A 16,134-nucleotide genomic window follows, 5' to 3' on the forward strand; every position below is an offset into this window, starting at 1 on the left:
GTTTAACTAAACAGAAGATAATGGGTAGTGCTTTTCCAGGCAAATCCCTACTGACTTGTAATCCTAGTCCTCCAAGTAAATCACCATTATAGTCAAAACTATGTTATAAAAACACAGATCATGGTGTGGTAGGCTCAGAGCCCACTGAACAATAGGAAGAGCTGCCACTACACCAATACTTAGAAATGTTTCTATTACGGATATACATAAGGTCTGTACATATTTTCACAAGGCCTTGACACAGATTCCAGAGCAGATTCCCAAGTGGGTAAATCTACTCTACAGAGTGCTTACCCTCTGCTTGTTTTCAGTGCCTTTGATATGGGTGGGCTTGCTATTCTAGTGATGGCTCATGAATAATTAGGATCCCCAGGGTAAGGAATAGGTACTTGCTAATCGTAGTTCTCCACCAGGGGAATCTACTATATTCCAAAGCAACCATCCCCTCATCCCTTGAGAAACGGTGAAGGGAATTATCCTCACCTCTACCACGTTCGTCCAGCTCGGCAAAAAAGAATAAAAGCGGGCACAACAGCCACCTGCAGTGCATGATGGGAAAATAGTCCCCCCCCCCCAAAATTAAAGTAAATATGACATATATATTTATATTAAAAAGTGCTATGGGATACCGCACTTGGGCATGACAAATCAGTACTTATAGCGAAGATCCATTGGAGGATAACATATCTTATGTGACTTGCATAGAATATTGATAATCTATTTAGACCATACATTAAAAATAGATAACCTAAATAAAAATGTACATGACAAACGAAATACATATTTGACACCTAAATTGTTACACAGCTAGGATGTTCTTGCTTTACGAGTCTCGAGTGGGTAGTAGGCTAAATAAGGAATGCCCAGATTGGAACACATGACCTGCAGATCACTGCGCCTGGCTCTCAAACCAGTGATGAGTGACCAGACAACTCATGAGAAGACACAGATCAGCTAATAGCATATAAGTCTTGGAAACTCAGAAGCTGAGAATATTTACCAGGAGGAAAAGAAGAGTGAGTAATTCTGTAAGGCATTATGCCTTCCTGTGTTAACTCATTCATAATTCTGTAATCTTAAAGAAACTATTAACCACAGGTAAAAATTGAGCAATACACATTAATTATTCTGTCCTCAAAAGCAGCCTACATAAAGGTGGCAGTGTGCCAGTCTATAGACACTGTTGAACACAGTAGTACAACCTATTTGAGGATGAACACAATATTAGACATGAATCACAGGAGACACAGACCTTGACAGCGTACTCCATATTAGTGGTCTTGTGTATACATCGCTTACAAACAGAGAATGAGCCAGTGCCAATGTTCTCTTTCACTGTGTACACATCTGTGAATTGGAGGTTTTTGCTGGGCACCTGCTGTGAAAAGGAGAGAAAAGGAAGTGTTAATATACTGTATATGCATAACATTTTACAAGTAGTACACCACTATAAACAAGCTGTTATTAACCAGTGGTACTTAGTTGCCTGGGGGTCCGCAATACCTACTCAGGAGGTCAGGGACTGTTTAGTCAGTGAAATAGTATTAGCAGATTGATAAAGTATCTCTACATAAAACACAAAATGTAAAACTGAAATAATGTATATGCTCTTAATATGAAGGAAGTTGAAAATTGAGACTAAAAAGTACATTGATGTTCTTAGCCTAATTTGTGAGACCAGAACAGTTACAGCAAACAGAATCTGGAATGGAATGGTGTCCTCAACTGAAGCACTTGTATGCACCAACAAACCGAGAATGCACTGGCGACAAAAAAGTTAAAGCGATATGCTAGAGTCTAGAATGTTGCTTTTTCTTTTAGTTATGAAGCCAAATTCTGAATCGCTCCAATCTTCAAATTAGTTTTTCGAATGTTCTGTTTTACCTTTGAATTAAATATTTTGTACATTTTTTATTTGTCTGTTGTATATTGAAACCCAGGGTTTCAGCTATCTTATTTTCAGAGCACAGCTGAATTAAAACAGTAGTCTCATGAATGGAGAGGGGGGAGGGAGGGGTGCATATGAATCTATGAAAGATGGCAAAGCTGAAGAACTGTAGGTACAGATAAGTAACGTTTTTAGCTCTGGATCGTCCATAGATTCAGTTTTAAATGATTATAAAACAGATTATACATATGCATGCATAAGAGATGCTCACATTATCAAGACAGGTTGGACAGCATTGCTTGCCTAACTGCTGTTTTAGTCTTGGACTATACATCAAAGGAGTAGTGCTTAGCGAAAATATGCATAAAAATCCATGTTGCGGCTTTACAATTGTCTTTTAGAGGTGCACCTGCAAAGAGGGCCACCGTGGCCAACGATCTTCTAATGGTGTGCTCCAATCCTACCTCTTGAAAGGTGACCTCTCCAGACGTGGTAAAAAGAAATGATTGAAGTCTCTATTGACAGATCCCAGTGGTCCGATTGTGTGACCCATGCTGGTGAGATGAGAATGATCGTGAATGCTTCTTTCTACAGCCTCCAAAGGACTATCCGGATCAGGGAAACAGTGGAAAGGTATAAACCTATTTTCCTCACCAAGGGATCAAAATCACTTTCTTCTAAGTCCCTGGAAACCACCCCTTGCTTGCACAGTTTTAGTATTTAGAGTTTACTCGTGTGGCAAATAGGCCCAGGAATGTTCTGTCATTCTAAATGGGTATGTTTAAGACATCTGCCATGCAGTTTGGGAGTCCTAGAGTGTGTACTCAAGCCAGAGCAGTGGTTCTCAACCTGTTTCCTGGAGACCCCTGGGGGTCGGTGACCGTTTAGAAAATTAATTATTAATAGATTAATAAAGTAGCAAAATGGAAAATGGAAAATTGTAACACATTCCGTAAATGTGAAGGGTTTTGAAATTGGAAGTTAAAAATGAAGTTGGTGTACTAAGAATGATTAGTGCGAGCAGTACAAATGTATCAAACAGAATACAGTATGGATGATGTGTTCCCTCAGTTGAATTTAGAAAAGCTCCAACCTTTCCATTAAAATGAAAAATATAACAGTTTATATCCATTTGTGATTTAAATATGGCGTGTTTGATGAATGTTTGTGTATTGTTTGGAGGTTGAACTCATCGTAATTGCTTAAGCCTCAGTGTTGGTGCTCGGATTTAAAGAATGCTTAAGTGGGGGGGTCCCTGGATTCCAATAATGATTAAAAGAGGGTCCACCGAAGTCAAAAGGTTAAGAACCAGTGAGCTAGAGAGATTCCATGGTTTCATACAGAGTACCAAAGACACTTCTCTTCCTGTGACAGTAGCTCTGATATTTTCTTCCTTTCTGTCGCTTTATATATGTAAAGAGTAGTCATGTTGTCCTTCATTTTTTTGTTGATAGGCTATTAGCAAGCAATAACGCTCTGAGTGCTAGCCTGATTTCTCTGAGCTCCAGGATGCTTATGCAAAAAGTTAAGAGGGATTCACAGACCACTTGTTGCAAGATTTTGTAAGCGAGTTCTCCAACTGTTCAACAAGGCATCTAGCATCAATTAATATTGTGACTATGACATACAGATTATGGCCTGTTTATATGTTGTTTTAGTCGCTGGACTCGCTCAAGGCACTAAATCTCTGCTGTTAAGCGTGTACGTTTTCCACTGGTCTGAGACTGGGCTTCACTGCAAATCAAATTACCCTGGTAGAGCTCTCAGTTGGCATTGGAGTAATAAATGGATGCATGAAGGTATCAATCCTAAAAATACCTTGAAGAACTTGTTTATTGTTATCCCAGATCTCGGCTAATGTTCAAATGCTCCAGGTCATTAGTTTTTGCCCTCTTTCCCGAAAAGGATATGCTGTTAGTCCGTGTGGATGGTTGCTCCCAGAAAGGGGCTGCTGGAAATGAGTAAACAAAGACTTATTGTTTAGAGTGAAAATCAAGGCTTTTAGAAGCTGCAGGTGTGCCTCAACTGCTGATACAGTTTGATGAAGAGAAGGAGCTTACATCAACTAATCAACTAGCTATGAAAAAATTATCACTCCTGGTCTTTGCAGACGTGCAGAATCCGGAGCTAGGCACCTGGTAAACACTCTTACTACTAACTTTAGGCTAAACCGAAGTTTCTTGATATGGTAATAGCGTCCATCCACCATAAACAGAGGTATTTTCAGTGTTGAGGATGAATTAGCAGATGGACTCGAATAGTTCAAAGGCCCATCAGAACCGGATTACACCCCTAAAGAAAGTTCTAAAGACCGGGTTGAGATAGCTGGGAGACGGAAATATTATAGATACACTATAGCATCCCGCAAGAGGGAGATCAAGGAGAAAGCTTGGGAGGATCTTTTGAACCCGGACACCCTTAGTAACAGCGTGTCATTTTGGGACATCGTTAACCCCCCCTTTTTTTTTAAAGGAGCAGCAAACAGTGTAGTAGATTTCACAATCCCTGCAGATGCTTTGGTAAAACATTTCTCTGAGATCTATGGAAGACCTCCCTACCACTGGGACCACAGAGGGAGGTTTCTAACCCTTGTTTTACAGTGGAGGAGGTAGGGATTGCCAAACAAGCTATGACTAAGAACAAGGCCGCGGGGTTGGACGGGGTTCCCTGCAGACATTTTTAAACATGACCCATTGGTCTGGGCAAAAATATTAACAAGTCTTTAATGTGGCATGGAGAAAAGGTTCACTCTCTTCTTGTCGGCTAGCTATTATCCCAGTGTTTTAAAAGGTGGATAGGTCGGATCACAGGGTCTGTATTACAGAAGGTGCCCTGGATGCACAATGGGAGTTTGCGCCCGCTTTGCGCATCCCCCGGGGCACGTTGGTATTATAGAATGGGGCGCAGACTCTTGTGCTTCCCCTTCTATAATAACGATAGCGCTGGCGCACCTAATGCGTCAGCGCTATCGTCAGAGGGTGTTCCCTCATTTGCATAGGGAAATGCCCTATGCAAAAGGGGGAATTCCTTTGACGCTGCGACCTCGCTTTATTACAGACGCGGGAGCAGAGTCAAAGAAGCCCTCAGGAGGCGCACTGAGTGTGGCATTTGAAAGGTGGCAGTGCGCCCCCTGAGAGAAGCAGTCTGCGGGGGGTAAAAGGGGCCCATGGACCCCGCAGACATCCCCTTGCAGGCGGGTGCAGTCACCGACTGCACTTGCCTGCAAGGGGATCTCTAATCCCCTTTGAAAGTACGGAGCAGCTGCTCTGTGTTTTCATATGTATGCGCTGCGTTGGGGGCAGCGCGAGTTCGCGGCTGCCCTGGGGGCAGCACATATATCATAATAGGGTGCATTGTCAATGTTTGCGCCGGCACACCTTTTGAAAGGTGCACCAGACACAAACAATGATACCCTGTAAAACGGCCCCAGTGTTATATGCTGATTAGCGCCTTGAGACCCTTTGGGTGAGTAGTGCGTTATATAAATGCTGTGATTGATTGATTGATTGATACCTCATTGATTCATTTAAAAAAAATATATTTTTATTTTAATTTTCAAAAATGAAGTTTAAAGCAAATTTATACAAGCTAAATCATAATCACAAACAATCATAATAGTCAAATCTTTTACATTACATTAAAGAAAAAAAAAGAAGAGAAGGCCTAAAGTAGTCAATTATGTAGCTACATTAATTTCCCTTATACCAAGTGGCAGTATAGATACGCAATCTTTTATATACACATTTTAGAACAATGATCCTCAAATCAACTTAAATTTTCTCATGGATTGAACACCCCTTGCTCTAGCTAGTGCTTCCTCCATATCGTGTATCTGCCCGACTAATACTCACCAATCCATTACTGTGGGAGCTTTTGACGATATCCAAACCTGTGCAATTGAAAGTCTTGCACAGACAAGCAAAATGGTTAAAAGGTCTTAGTTATCTGATCTCAGCTCCCTTTCCCCCCATCAGTATTTCCATAACCGTTAGGGGTGTAATGATCCCTAATTTTTGCGACAGAATATGTTCCACCTTCTGCCAAAATAGCGAGAGTTCAGGGCATGTGACGAACATATGCTGTATATCTGCAACATATAACTCACACCTGGGGCATTTTGCTCTATCGTTTGCCTGGGTATTAAGTGACCATTTTGCTATTCGATCCGGCGTATATTATAGTAAGCAGATTGTGCGAAACTGTTGCATTTGCAGATTGGAGGAGTGAACTACCCCAGAAATTTTACTAGGTGCATATGATATATTCTTAGCCGAGACCGGTATACCCATAATTCTAGTCCAGCGAGCAGCTACTCTGGGGTTATCCTCCAATCTGGGACCACATAAGCTTTCATATGCTCTACTAGAGTCATATAAACAGTTCATTATATCTGAATGAGATTAGTTAATCAGTTTGAGATAATTAACAAAATAATCGTGTATCTGTACATATTTAAACTGCATGTTGTCTGTCAATTTATACACAATTGCATTTTTCCGAACTCCATAAAACCACCATGATGGTATAGGTCCCCTAAGCATCCCCATACTTGGCCCAACGTTTCCCCGTCAAATCATGAAAGATGCTAGGCAGCCCTGGGTTGCCCCAAAGAGGAAATTTGTCATTCGTCAATGTCAAGCCATACTTGAGAGATAGCACGCCAAATAATTATGCAATAACGAACCGTCTTAAATTTTGTAATAATTCGTGTCATTAGTTCTGAACAAACACAGATGGCTCTCTGCTGCCAACATAAATTTATGTTAATAGGTACTCTTCTCACTGTGAATAAAACTACGAAGACGACCTAAAAAAGCAGACCAAATATACCTTTTAAAATCCGGGAAATCTAAGCCATCCTGGCTAAAGGGGAGTTTTAGCAGTTCCAGGGCTTTTTCTCGCTTTTTTATAGCCCCAAATGAAACTGCCAAGAATCCCATCTAATTGTTTAAAAAAAGGACAGTCAATCGCAGCGGGATGGATCTAAACAAACACAAGAATTTTGTCAATATCTTCATTTTTACAATGTTTATACACCCTATAATACCAATGGGTAGCCTATGCCAGCTCTTGAGTAGTTTAGCAGTCTCTTTCAATAGGGTCTCATAATTTAAATGGATTATTCTCTCAATCTGTGCCGCCATCTTGATTCCCAAATAAGTAGCAGTCGAACATTCGCCCTGTATCGGAGACGCATATTTGTAATTCAGTAAAATCGGAGTTTTAATAATATTCAGTTTGTACCCAGATATCAAGCCAAACTCTTGCGCTTCATCTGTAATCACTTGCATGCCCCCCCCCCCCGGATCCGTTGAGAACACCGCTGCTATAACTTTAAGGGAGTTGTACCCAAGCATCTAGGGACTAATTAGCTGCTGATTTTGAAGGGTTGTAACAAAAGACTATATAAAGGGCAAATAAAAGTGGTGATAGAGGGCACCCTTGCCGGGTGACCCGAAGAATCGGGAAAACAATTGAGTGTAACCCTGCATACATTATCTTGGCACTAGGTTTATCATATGGAGCTTTTATACACATAAGATATTGACCTTTAATGCCAAGGGGAACAAGTGTGGCCCATAAAAAGACCCACCCACTCGGTCAAATGCTTTTTCAGCATCTAACAATATCATACCGAGTGGGGTCGACTGTTTTTGCTGCATCAAACGCAGAGACAGCCATGTTCACATGGGCAGTCGTGTCTCTCCCCTGAATGAAGCTATGTTGTTAAGACGACACCAAGCTAGGTAACACGGGAGGTAGTCGATTCGCAAGAATCTTCGCAAATATTTTTGCATCGGCATTGATGAACGAAATCGGCTGATATGACCCACACTCCTCTGCCGGTTTACCTTCTTTTTTTAAAAAGAAAATGATTTGCGTTGTTTTCCATGAGTCAGGAGCCTTACACTCTTTACCAATAAACTTTATAACCTGACTGAGTGGTATCACTAGCTCCTCCATAAACCGCTTATAAAATTCCAAAGGAATGGTATCATCTCCTGCTGCTTTACCCGATGGTAGAGAAGTAATTGCTAATTTTATTTCTTCCATTGCTATATCATTGGCTAAACAATTAGATGTTTCATTCTCTACACGCAAGGGGGAATTATTTTGTATATACTTAGATATTTCATCTTGCTTATTTATTTATTAGGTTTATAAAGCGCGACAGCTACCCAAAGGGTTTCCCGGCTTAGGCTGATGTTCCGGAGTATATAGCACTTGATAATAAGTCACAAATGGTTACAATATCTGTTTTGGATGTTCATATAATTTATTGTCAGTCCCCTTAACCTTCCCTATAATGGTCTTGGCCCCATCATCTGATACTCTAAATGCTAAGATCTTACCCATCGTCTACCCCGACTCGTATTGCGCCAAACGATACTTATTTAATTTAGCAATGCTCCTCTCCCTGAATGTTTTTTTCAGCGCTGATTTACAATCCACTAGGCTGTACCCCAACTCATCTGCATTGTGAAGACCTCTAGTAACTGCATCAATATGCTTGTCTTCTATCTTCCGTATAGCCACCAATATAGTAGCTTCCATTTTCGTCTTCTGCTCTTTTTTCGGTCTCAAAATTAATTGCTGGGTAAAACCTCTAATTGCTGCCTTAAATGTGTCTCACACTACTATTGAAGAGGCTGTTCCTCTGTTTGTTTAAAAAACACTCCTTAAGATATACCCTAGCCCAAGTTACAAATTCGTCATCTGTAAGTAGATATCTGGGAAAGGAGAAGGATCTGGAGTTTTTATATTCAGGGGAGATCCTAAATGGACAGGATTATGGTCGGACGTGACCCTCGGGCATATTTCCATACTACTTGACCGTAAAATGTTATCTGATGCCCAGGCCATGTCAATTCTTGAATATAGCTTATGAGGGGCAGAATAGTATGTATAACCTGCTACATTGGGATAAAGAGTCCTCCAAACATCTTTAATTACCTGCAAATGCCTCAACTCCCATATAGCTGTCCGTGTCTTTCGCATCCTTTGAAAAGCCCCCCTCCGTGTAGTAGCTACTCGATAATCCATTATACAATTAAAATCCCCCATCACCAACCGCTCCCCCTCCCAATTTAATAATTCCAAAGTAACTGCTTCTATTACAGTAGGATCATCTACAATGGGGCCATATAATGAACATAAAAATTTTTTTTACCAGGTATCACTGGAGCGTTAGCCCATCTACCCCTATTATCAGATAGTGTCCTACAAACTTCCACTCGAAATCGTTTGCTCCTTAAAATAGCTACGCTCCGGATAGACATCGTTTGTGCCAAGCAAACTATGACCTCATAACCTAAATGTCTCAAGAAGCCTCTATCTTTATAGGAAAGATGCGTTTGACAACATAACAATCTGGGGGTTGTACATTTTTAATTCCTCTGCTACCAACTGCCTCTTAATCTTGCTGTTGAGACCACCCACAGTCCAGGCTAAACACCTTATCGTTGCCATCCCAATATGAATTATTCCCTGCCTCTTCTGTTATCCACCTCCATTAGCTTTTGATTACCTTGCTGCTTTCTTTCCCTCTTACGTATGTATTTGCTTTTTTCCCCTTTCCCTTCAGTTGTGTTAACCGTTTCTATTTCTTCACACCCCCCTCCACCACCACCCCACCCAAACCCCAACCCTCCCACCCGTATTCTAGAGGAGGAATCATCCCCTTCTTACAGCTGCCGGTGGAGTGGCAGCTAAGCTGGAAACCTGCTTCTGCAATGGCCGCCAAGAAGTCTCGGCCCCCTGAATTCATTTAACCAGAGAGGACACAACAAAAAAAAATTATTTAATGCCTTAAAGTTAGTCCCGACTCGGTCTTAAACAGTCCCCTCTTTCTGCCATTTTAGTAATACTTCCTTAGCCTCAGGTTCAGACGTAAAAGAAATCGATTGACCGCTCCTAATAATCTTCAAGCGCACTGGTTCCTACTAGGCTTGTGCCCCTGTATCTTTTAGGGGAACAATTAACTGTCTCAAACTCCGTCTGTCCATAGTTGCCCTACAGAAGTCGGAGCGGAAAAAGATCGAGTAAGACCCTACGGCTATCAGGGTTCGAGGGACCACTTTTAAAGAGACTGCCTGTCTCAGCAAATAGTTCCCGAAGTAGATCAGAAACGGCCTTGGGTAATGGTCATCCTTCCTGCTTTGCACCAATGGGCGTCTATGTGCCCTCTGGATCTGGCAAGCCCAGTCCACCAGATCCGGGAAGACCTTCACTTGCACGATAAATGTTCTTGAGTCTGAGCCCTCTTGCCCTTCAGGAACCTGCTTTGCCTATTTTTGAACTCTAAGTTTGAGGTACAGGCTCGCTAGCTGATCGTCATGTTGCTGTGTTAGGTTTACCACTTTGGCAGTGACCTCCTCCGTAGTGACCACTCTCTGCTGTAGCTCAGTTACCTCGCCAGTTATTTCACCAACTTTCCCTGTTACTTCCTTCAAAGACAGTTGAATACGAAGGTTATCGGCCCTGATCTGGGCAAAAAGCTCTCTCGTCTCTTCCGTCTGATCTTTTAGAGCTTGTAACATCAGGGAGAGTATTGGAGTATTATTTTCCACAGTAAGTCCTTTTTTACAGGTCCTCCCCTGGGCTTGATACGTGGGGCCGTTGAGGTGAGCCTTGTACCATGAATAATTGATTGTGGCCTGGATCACCCTCTGGATCTCTCTCAGGTGTTATACAGGGCTCTGAATCCAAATCCGTTACTGAACAGCTTGCTCCTCGACCTGTCGCACCAGACTCAGCAGGACTAACGACATCTGTAGCTTTATCCGTCAGCCCTACATCAGATAGCCTCAACATCACGGTTTTATCCCTCCTTTTGATTGTACCCATCTCCGCATTGGGCTATTAGCAGGCAATCTCTTAATTTGTGCCTTTTTCTTACTGGCAGACCCAGCGCTAGATCTGCTCTGATTCCTGCTTGCTTCTTTCGAATTTTTAGCTTTTGGGCTCCTTTTTTTTTTTTTATTACTGATAATGCCAGGGAGGCCACTTGCTTTGCTCTTATGTCTGTATGGGGTTGCTGCCCTACGTCATCAACTTCCGTAACTTGATTCCCTTGTTCTCCCTCTCCTTGAATTACACCAGAGTAGTGACCCAGATGGTTAGCCATTACGGAAGCCGCAGCTACTGTGACTACCTCTTCAGAATCCATAGCTAAGATAGGATACTCCAGTGCTACATGCTCTGCAAATAGCGTGTTACAGCCATTCGCCTTACCAGATGTTTTCTCCATCTCATAATTATGCTGGTTAGTTTCAGTACCTTGCTCATGCTCATTTGGTTCAATATTTAAAAGTGATTTGCTTTCTGTAGCTCTGTATGCTTAGTTCCTGTCGCTGTTTCATCTATTGCACTAGATTGCTCTGGGTTATTTTTCTCCGCCGCTCCCCCCCCCCCCAATTCTCCCTGCATGTCCGCACTGTCCAAATTTTAAGCCCCCCCTGAATCACCTTCCATTTCCGTAAGCATTATCCATTCTGAGTCCTCAGCGGCTTTCTGCACCGCATCTTGATTATTGCCCCCATAGGCACTATCATTGTTGGCTTGCTCCAGGTTAATTGAATTGGTAATTATTTCAACTAGTTTGTTACTAGTTGTTAAATTTGCATCACTTTCTGCTTCCAACAGTTCGACTGACTTTTTTGATTGCAGATAGCTCAAGACCGGCTTCCCAGAATTCGCCACTTGTTTCACACACCCTATCCTAGCGGCATCAGTCTTACCTGCAGCCTTTGCGCCCCCGAGTGTCTCCTCACTCACCAACAATCGACTCGTAGCCCGAGTCCCTCTTGCAGGGTTCTTCTGTGGGGCCATCTCAGACAACAGAGGGGGTACCAGCAAAGCAGTCCGTGAATTAGTGTGATACGAGATAAGCCGAGCTGCAAGTTGCGCTGCCTCGTAGCTGTGCAGCAAACGAGGCAGGCGGGGCGCACAACTCAATCCAGTCCATGCAAGCGTCTGCTGTAGCTACTAGCGAGGCCGCCAGGTGAATCCAACTAAGTCAAGCCAAAATGAGCCTGAGACGCCATCGAATCCTCTAGTTTCCAGGTAAACTCTCCTCTCACCACAAAACATTCCGATACGCTGCTTTGTTGCGGACAGACTGCCTCTCACCCCTAGATCGTTGGTTCACAATTTGATTAAGTACAGAGATAGGGCGGAAACAGGCTATCATAAATGATTGTATTTCCCTGGATAAAGGTCATGCACTATATTAAAGTCTGGTTGCAAAAACTGGGGTGTCCAGATGAATATATGGAGCACCAGAAAGGATAAAAAAAAAAAAAAAAGTTCTGGATTAAAAAGTAATTTATTACATGAGTTAAAGGGGATAGAGAAGAAAGAAGTTTTAAAACCTACAGTTAAGGCCCATTTACTCCTAAAAACAGATGTATTTATGGAACCCTACTTACTCATGGTTATATCACCCCATCACCGCTTCCTCAAACTGTTTTAGATTGAATCTTTTGCACTGCCTTTTAGCAGAATCCCGGGGGCAGCATAGCGTGGAATATCAAGGGCCATGCACATGTTATAACTTCTCTGTCCAAGGTATAGCGCAATGTATTTTTTGGGGGAGATTATTATCAGACTGTGAAACAATGTTATATTTTACCATTGTCAGAGGGAAGGGATTTTGGCAGGTAAAACCAGCCCTGATTCACCTTCAAATGTTAGTCCCCCAAAATGTGCTTTAATATGGCAAGCTTCTTGGTTAGTGCTTTTAGAAAAAGGAAAAAACATTTGAGATGCTGAAATTATGCAAAGGCCTTTTTAAATTGAATTCTTTTTATAGTACGTAGTACGTAAATATTAAAGATATGTACTTAAGATGAAATGTACTTTACTAATTGAGAGCAGATGGAAATTTACATCCTCCAGGTCTACTGATGCTTGGTGCTCGGAAATGTTGACGGACAGAAGAATGTCCATAAGAGTTATTATCTTGAAGCTTTGCTTTTTTAGGAATGTGCATGCCCTGAGATCCAAGCTGGGATGCCTTATACATTTTTCTTGCATGTAAGGACAATCTGGACTAGAAGCCTCGATTTCTTTGGATATTTGGGACCAACTATATAGGTGCTTTTAGAAGGAGCCTGATCATTTTTAGTTGTAGCGTCTACAAACGTATGGAAAATGTTACTTCCCATGTAAGCATTTATTTGTGGCATATAGTGCTGTAGATTCACACACTCTGCATACTCCAGTCATCTAGTGTTGGGTTCTGACATGAGCAAGTGGTTTTTCTTTATAGAAGACTTTTGGGCCACGAGATATAGTGACTCCACCTTTTACTGGTAATGCCCATGAGTATTTTCTCTATTTAGATTGTTTTTCTGCCCAAAGGGTGAGGATATAGATGAAGCACAGAGATACAAAAAAGATGACAATACAAATGAAATAGTAAATATAAAATAGGTAAAAAGTGTCTGCAACATTGAAGGTCTTCTGGGGAGGAGTTTGGGTGCATGTAAATATACAGTACTACATGCCACAAACAGATCGTGCTAGGGTTTACAACATTTTCAGTTTGTGGCATTTCTAGCTGTAGATACACATGTGCATAGACTGAAAACCAGTCCTCCCTCAAAGCAGTGGGTAGTCTGAGGATGTTGCAGAAGACTGGAAGAGAGTATGTAATGCAGTCTGGCCCATTCTAGGCGTTCCCAAGCTAAATCATCCACAGTAATGTTTAATAAAAAGGGAGGGAATAGACCAGGAAAGCCCGTAGCTCTGTTTTACGGGTTAGTGAGGTCTGGATAGGAGTAGGCGTAGGCAAAAGTCTTTTGGCTTTGGCATAGCAGGTCTGTATGTATCCAACTAACCAACATGCTACATGTGCTTCTGACAGAACACAGCTTTAGTGTGGTTAAGTGTGGACAAAGCTGTTGTGTCTTTAGGAATCGCTCAGTCCACCAATCTAATGCATTGGTGCTCGTTTGACATCTAATGCATGAAGAACTTGTTCTCTGGATGTGGGAAGAACACAGTTCTATAGTTTGATTAGGTGGAAACTAGAGACCACCTTCGGAAGGAACGTAGGGTTCATCCTGGGGACTTCTCGATCGTCATGACCTTAGAAAAAAAGTTCTTGAGGGTAGACACTTGATGCTCACTGGAACAGCTGAATGACATTATAGTTACTAGGAAAGGTACCTTCCAGTAAATAAACTGGAAGGCGCATGAGTAAAATGTCTCAAAAGGAGGTCCCATAAGCCTTGTTAACCACTTCGACGCTAATGACAAAGCCAGCTCGTCATGGGCGTTACCTGCCCTGCGCTCATGACGAGCTGGCTTTGTCACAAACAAGCCATTTACTCCTTTCTCAGCGCAGGGCAGGTAAACGCGGTAGCGCTGAAGGTGTTAAAACACTACTGAGGCTCCACACCAGGGCCAGTGGCACCCTTGGTGGGACCAGTTTGAGTCCTTCCGTAATAGCCTTTATAACAGGAACTCTGAAAAGGGAAGTGTGTTCTCCGTTTAATAGTAGGTAAGCAGTGACGGCCACTAAATGAAGCCTGATGGATGTGCATGCAAGGACTGATGTCTGACAGTGAAGAAAATAACAGACAATATCCTGAACTACAGCTTGAAGTGATGCAATAGGTCTAGGAAGACAGTAGTGTACAAACCTTTTCCACCTAGGTGCAAAGGATGTGGGCCTCTTTAAAGACAGTCATACATTCTGACGAGAGGTTGAGATAGCCAAACTCTAGGATTTCAGGAGCCAAATCACAGGATTGAGCTGCCGGAGGTTGGGATGCCGGAGTGTGCCTTGATTCTGTGTGAGAAGATCAGGCTGACTGAGTAGCTTCTCATGAGGAACTAGAGAGAGTTCCAATAGGGAGGTGAACCAGGGCTGCCTGGCCCAAGTTGAGGCTATCAGGTCGAGGGATGTCTGTCAAAGCCTGCGAACCATGAATGGAAGTGGGAGAGGTTGAAAAATGTGTATGCAAATATCCCTAACCAATTCATCCATAGTGCATCTATCATAGACTGTGGAAGCTAGAGCTCAAAAGGTAGTGTGTGCTGCCATGTTTCTGTAAGTAAAACATGGCCGTTGTGTCGGCTATACAGACTAGTGTCACCTTATGTAGAATGTCAGGAAGGAAAGCCTTGAAGGCTAGCTGAATGGCTAGCAGTTCCAGGTGGTTAATGTGGAGAATCTGTTGATTGGGCGTCAACACCCCTTGCACTGTCAAACTCCTGAAGGTGTGCTCCCCAACCACTGCAGATAGCGAGGAGTAAGGCCCCAGATCAACACTAGATCCTCCCATTGATCCTCCGCATGTGACCATTGTGCTACTAGGAATACCTGCAAAGGACGCATGTGTAATGTGGAATATGGAACTAAAGCAATGCAAGAGGCTGTCATGCCTAGGAGACGCATTACATTTCTGACTGTTACCCGACTGAAAGAGGAAGCAGTGCTTGGAATGTTTGTACCCTTTACAAACATTCCAAGAACTGCTTTCGCTGCACAAGAGTAGAGTATGGCCCAGAGGAAGGGTTGTATTTGCATAGGCTGGAGATGACACTTGGTGTTATTGATGGCAAAGCCTAGGCGGTGCAAAAGATGCACAATGGCTTGGGTGTGGACTAGGCACTGCTGCTCTGTTGCACTCTATCAGCTAATCATCCAGGTAAAGGAAATCGTGGACACCGCTCCTTTCCGTGATGAGCACAAAGCACTTTGAAAAACCCTTGGAGCTGTGGTTACTCCAAAGTGCAGCACTTTGAACTGATAATACGATCACTTACCACAAACCGGAGGAACCATCAATGTGCAGGGTGGTTGGGGATATGGAAGCAGGCATCCTTCAGGTCCAGGGCTTTCATTAAGTCACCTTGCTGTAGTAGAGGAATTACATCCTGGACTGTCACCATATAGTAGTGGCTCTGATAAGATGTACTGTTGAGAGGCCTGATGTTCAGGATGGGTCTGAGGGAAGTATAGGGAGTTGCAATGTTCTTATGGCACAGGTTCTACGGCTGCTTTGCTGAGTCCTGCATGCATCTCCTCCTGGAGCAGATGCTGATGTTCTGGGGTAGGTCTGGTTCTGTGAAGGGGTGGGGGAATGTCTAATGGTATCTGTATGCGTTCTAGACAGTAGTACCCTTTTGCTATGATATCTAGAACCCACTGGCCCAAAGGCGCCTCTATCCAACCAAACAGAAACCCTTGCAATCTGCCCCCAATATGGCCAAGGGTGTGGGGGGAGTTTAAG

The 16,134-nt window shown here is 42.7% G+C and overlaps 1 protein-coding gene across 3 annotated transcripts in view; it reads right to left on the reverse strand.

Annotated features, from left to right (window-relative positions):
- Positions 1-16,134, reverse strand: part of RPS6KA1 (ribosomal protein S6 kinase A1) — an 844,361-nt gene that overhangs the window by 178,499 nt on the left and 649,728 nt on the right. For all 3 annotated transcript variants that reach the window (XM_078682639.1, XM_078682641.1, XM_078682640.1), the window contains one exon: positions 1,253-1,378. In XM_078682639.1, the coding sequence (XP_078538765.1) occupies positions 1,253-1,378 (126 nt within the window). The remainder of the gene's footprint in view (positions 1-1,252; positions 1,379-16,134) is intronic.

This window comes from Lissotriton helveticus, chromosome 3_1, assembly GCF_964261635.1.
Source record: "Lissotriton helveticus chromosome 3_1, aLisHel1.1, whole genome shotgun sequence".
NCBI classification, from domain to species: Eukaryota; Metazoa; Chordata; class Amphibia; order Caudata; family Salamandridae; genus Lissotriton; species Lissotriton helveticus.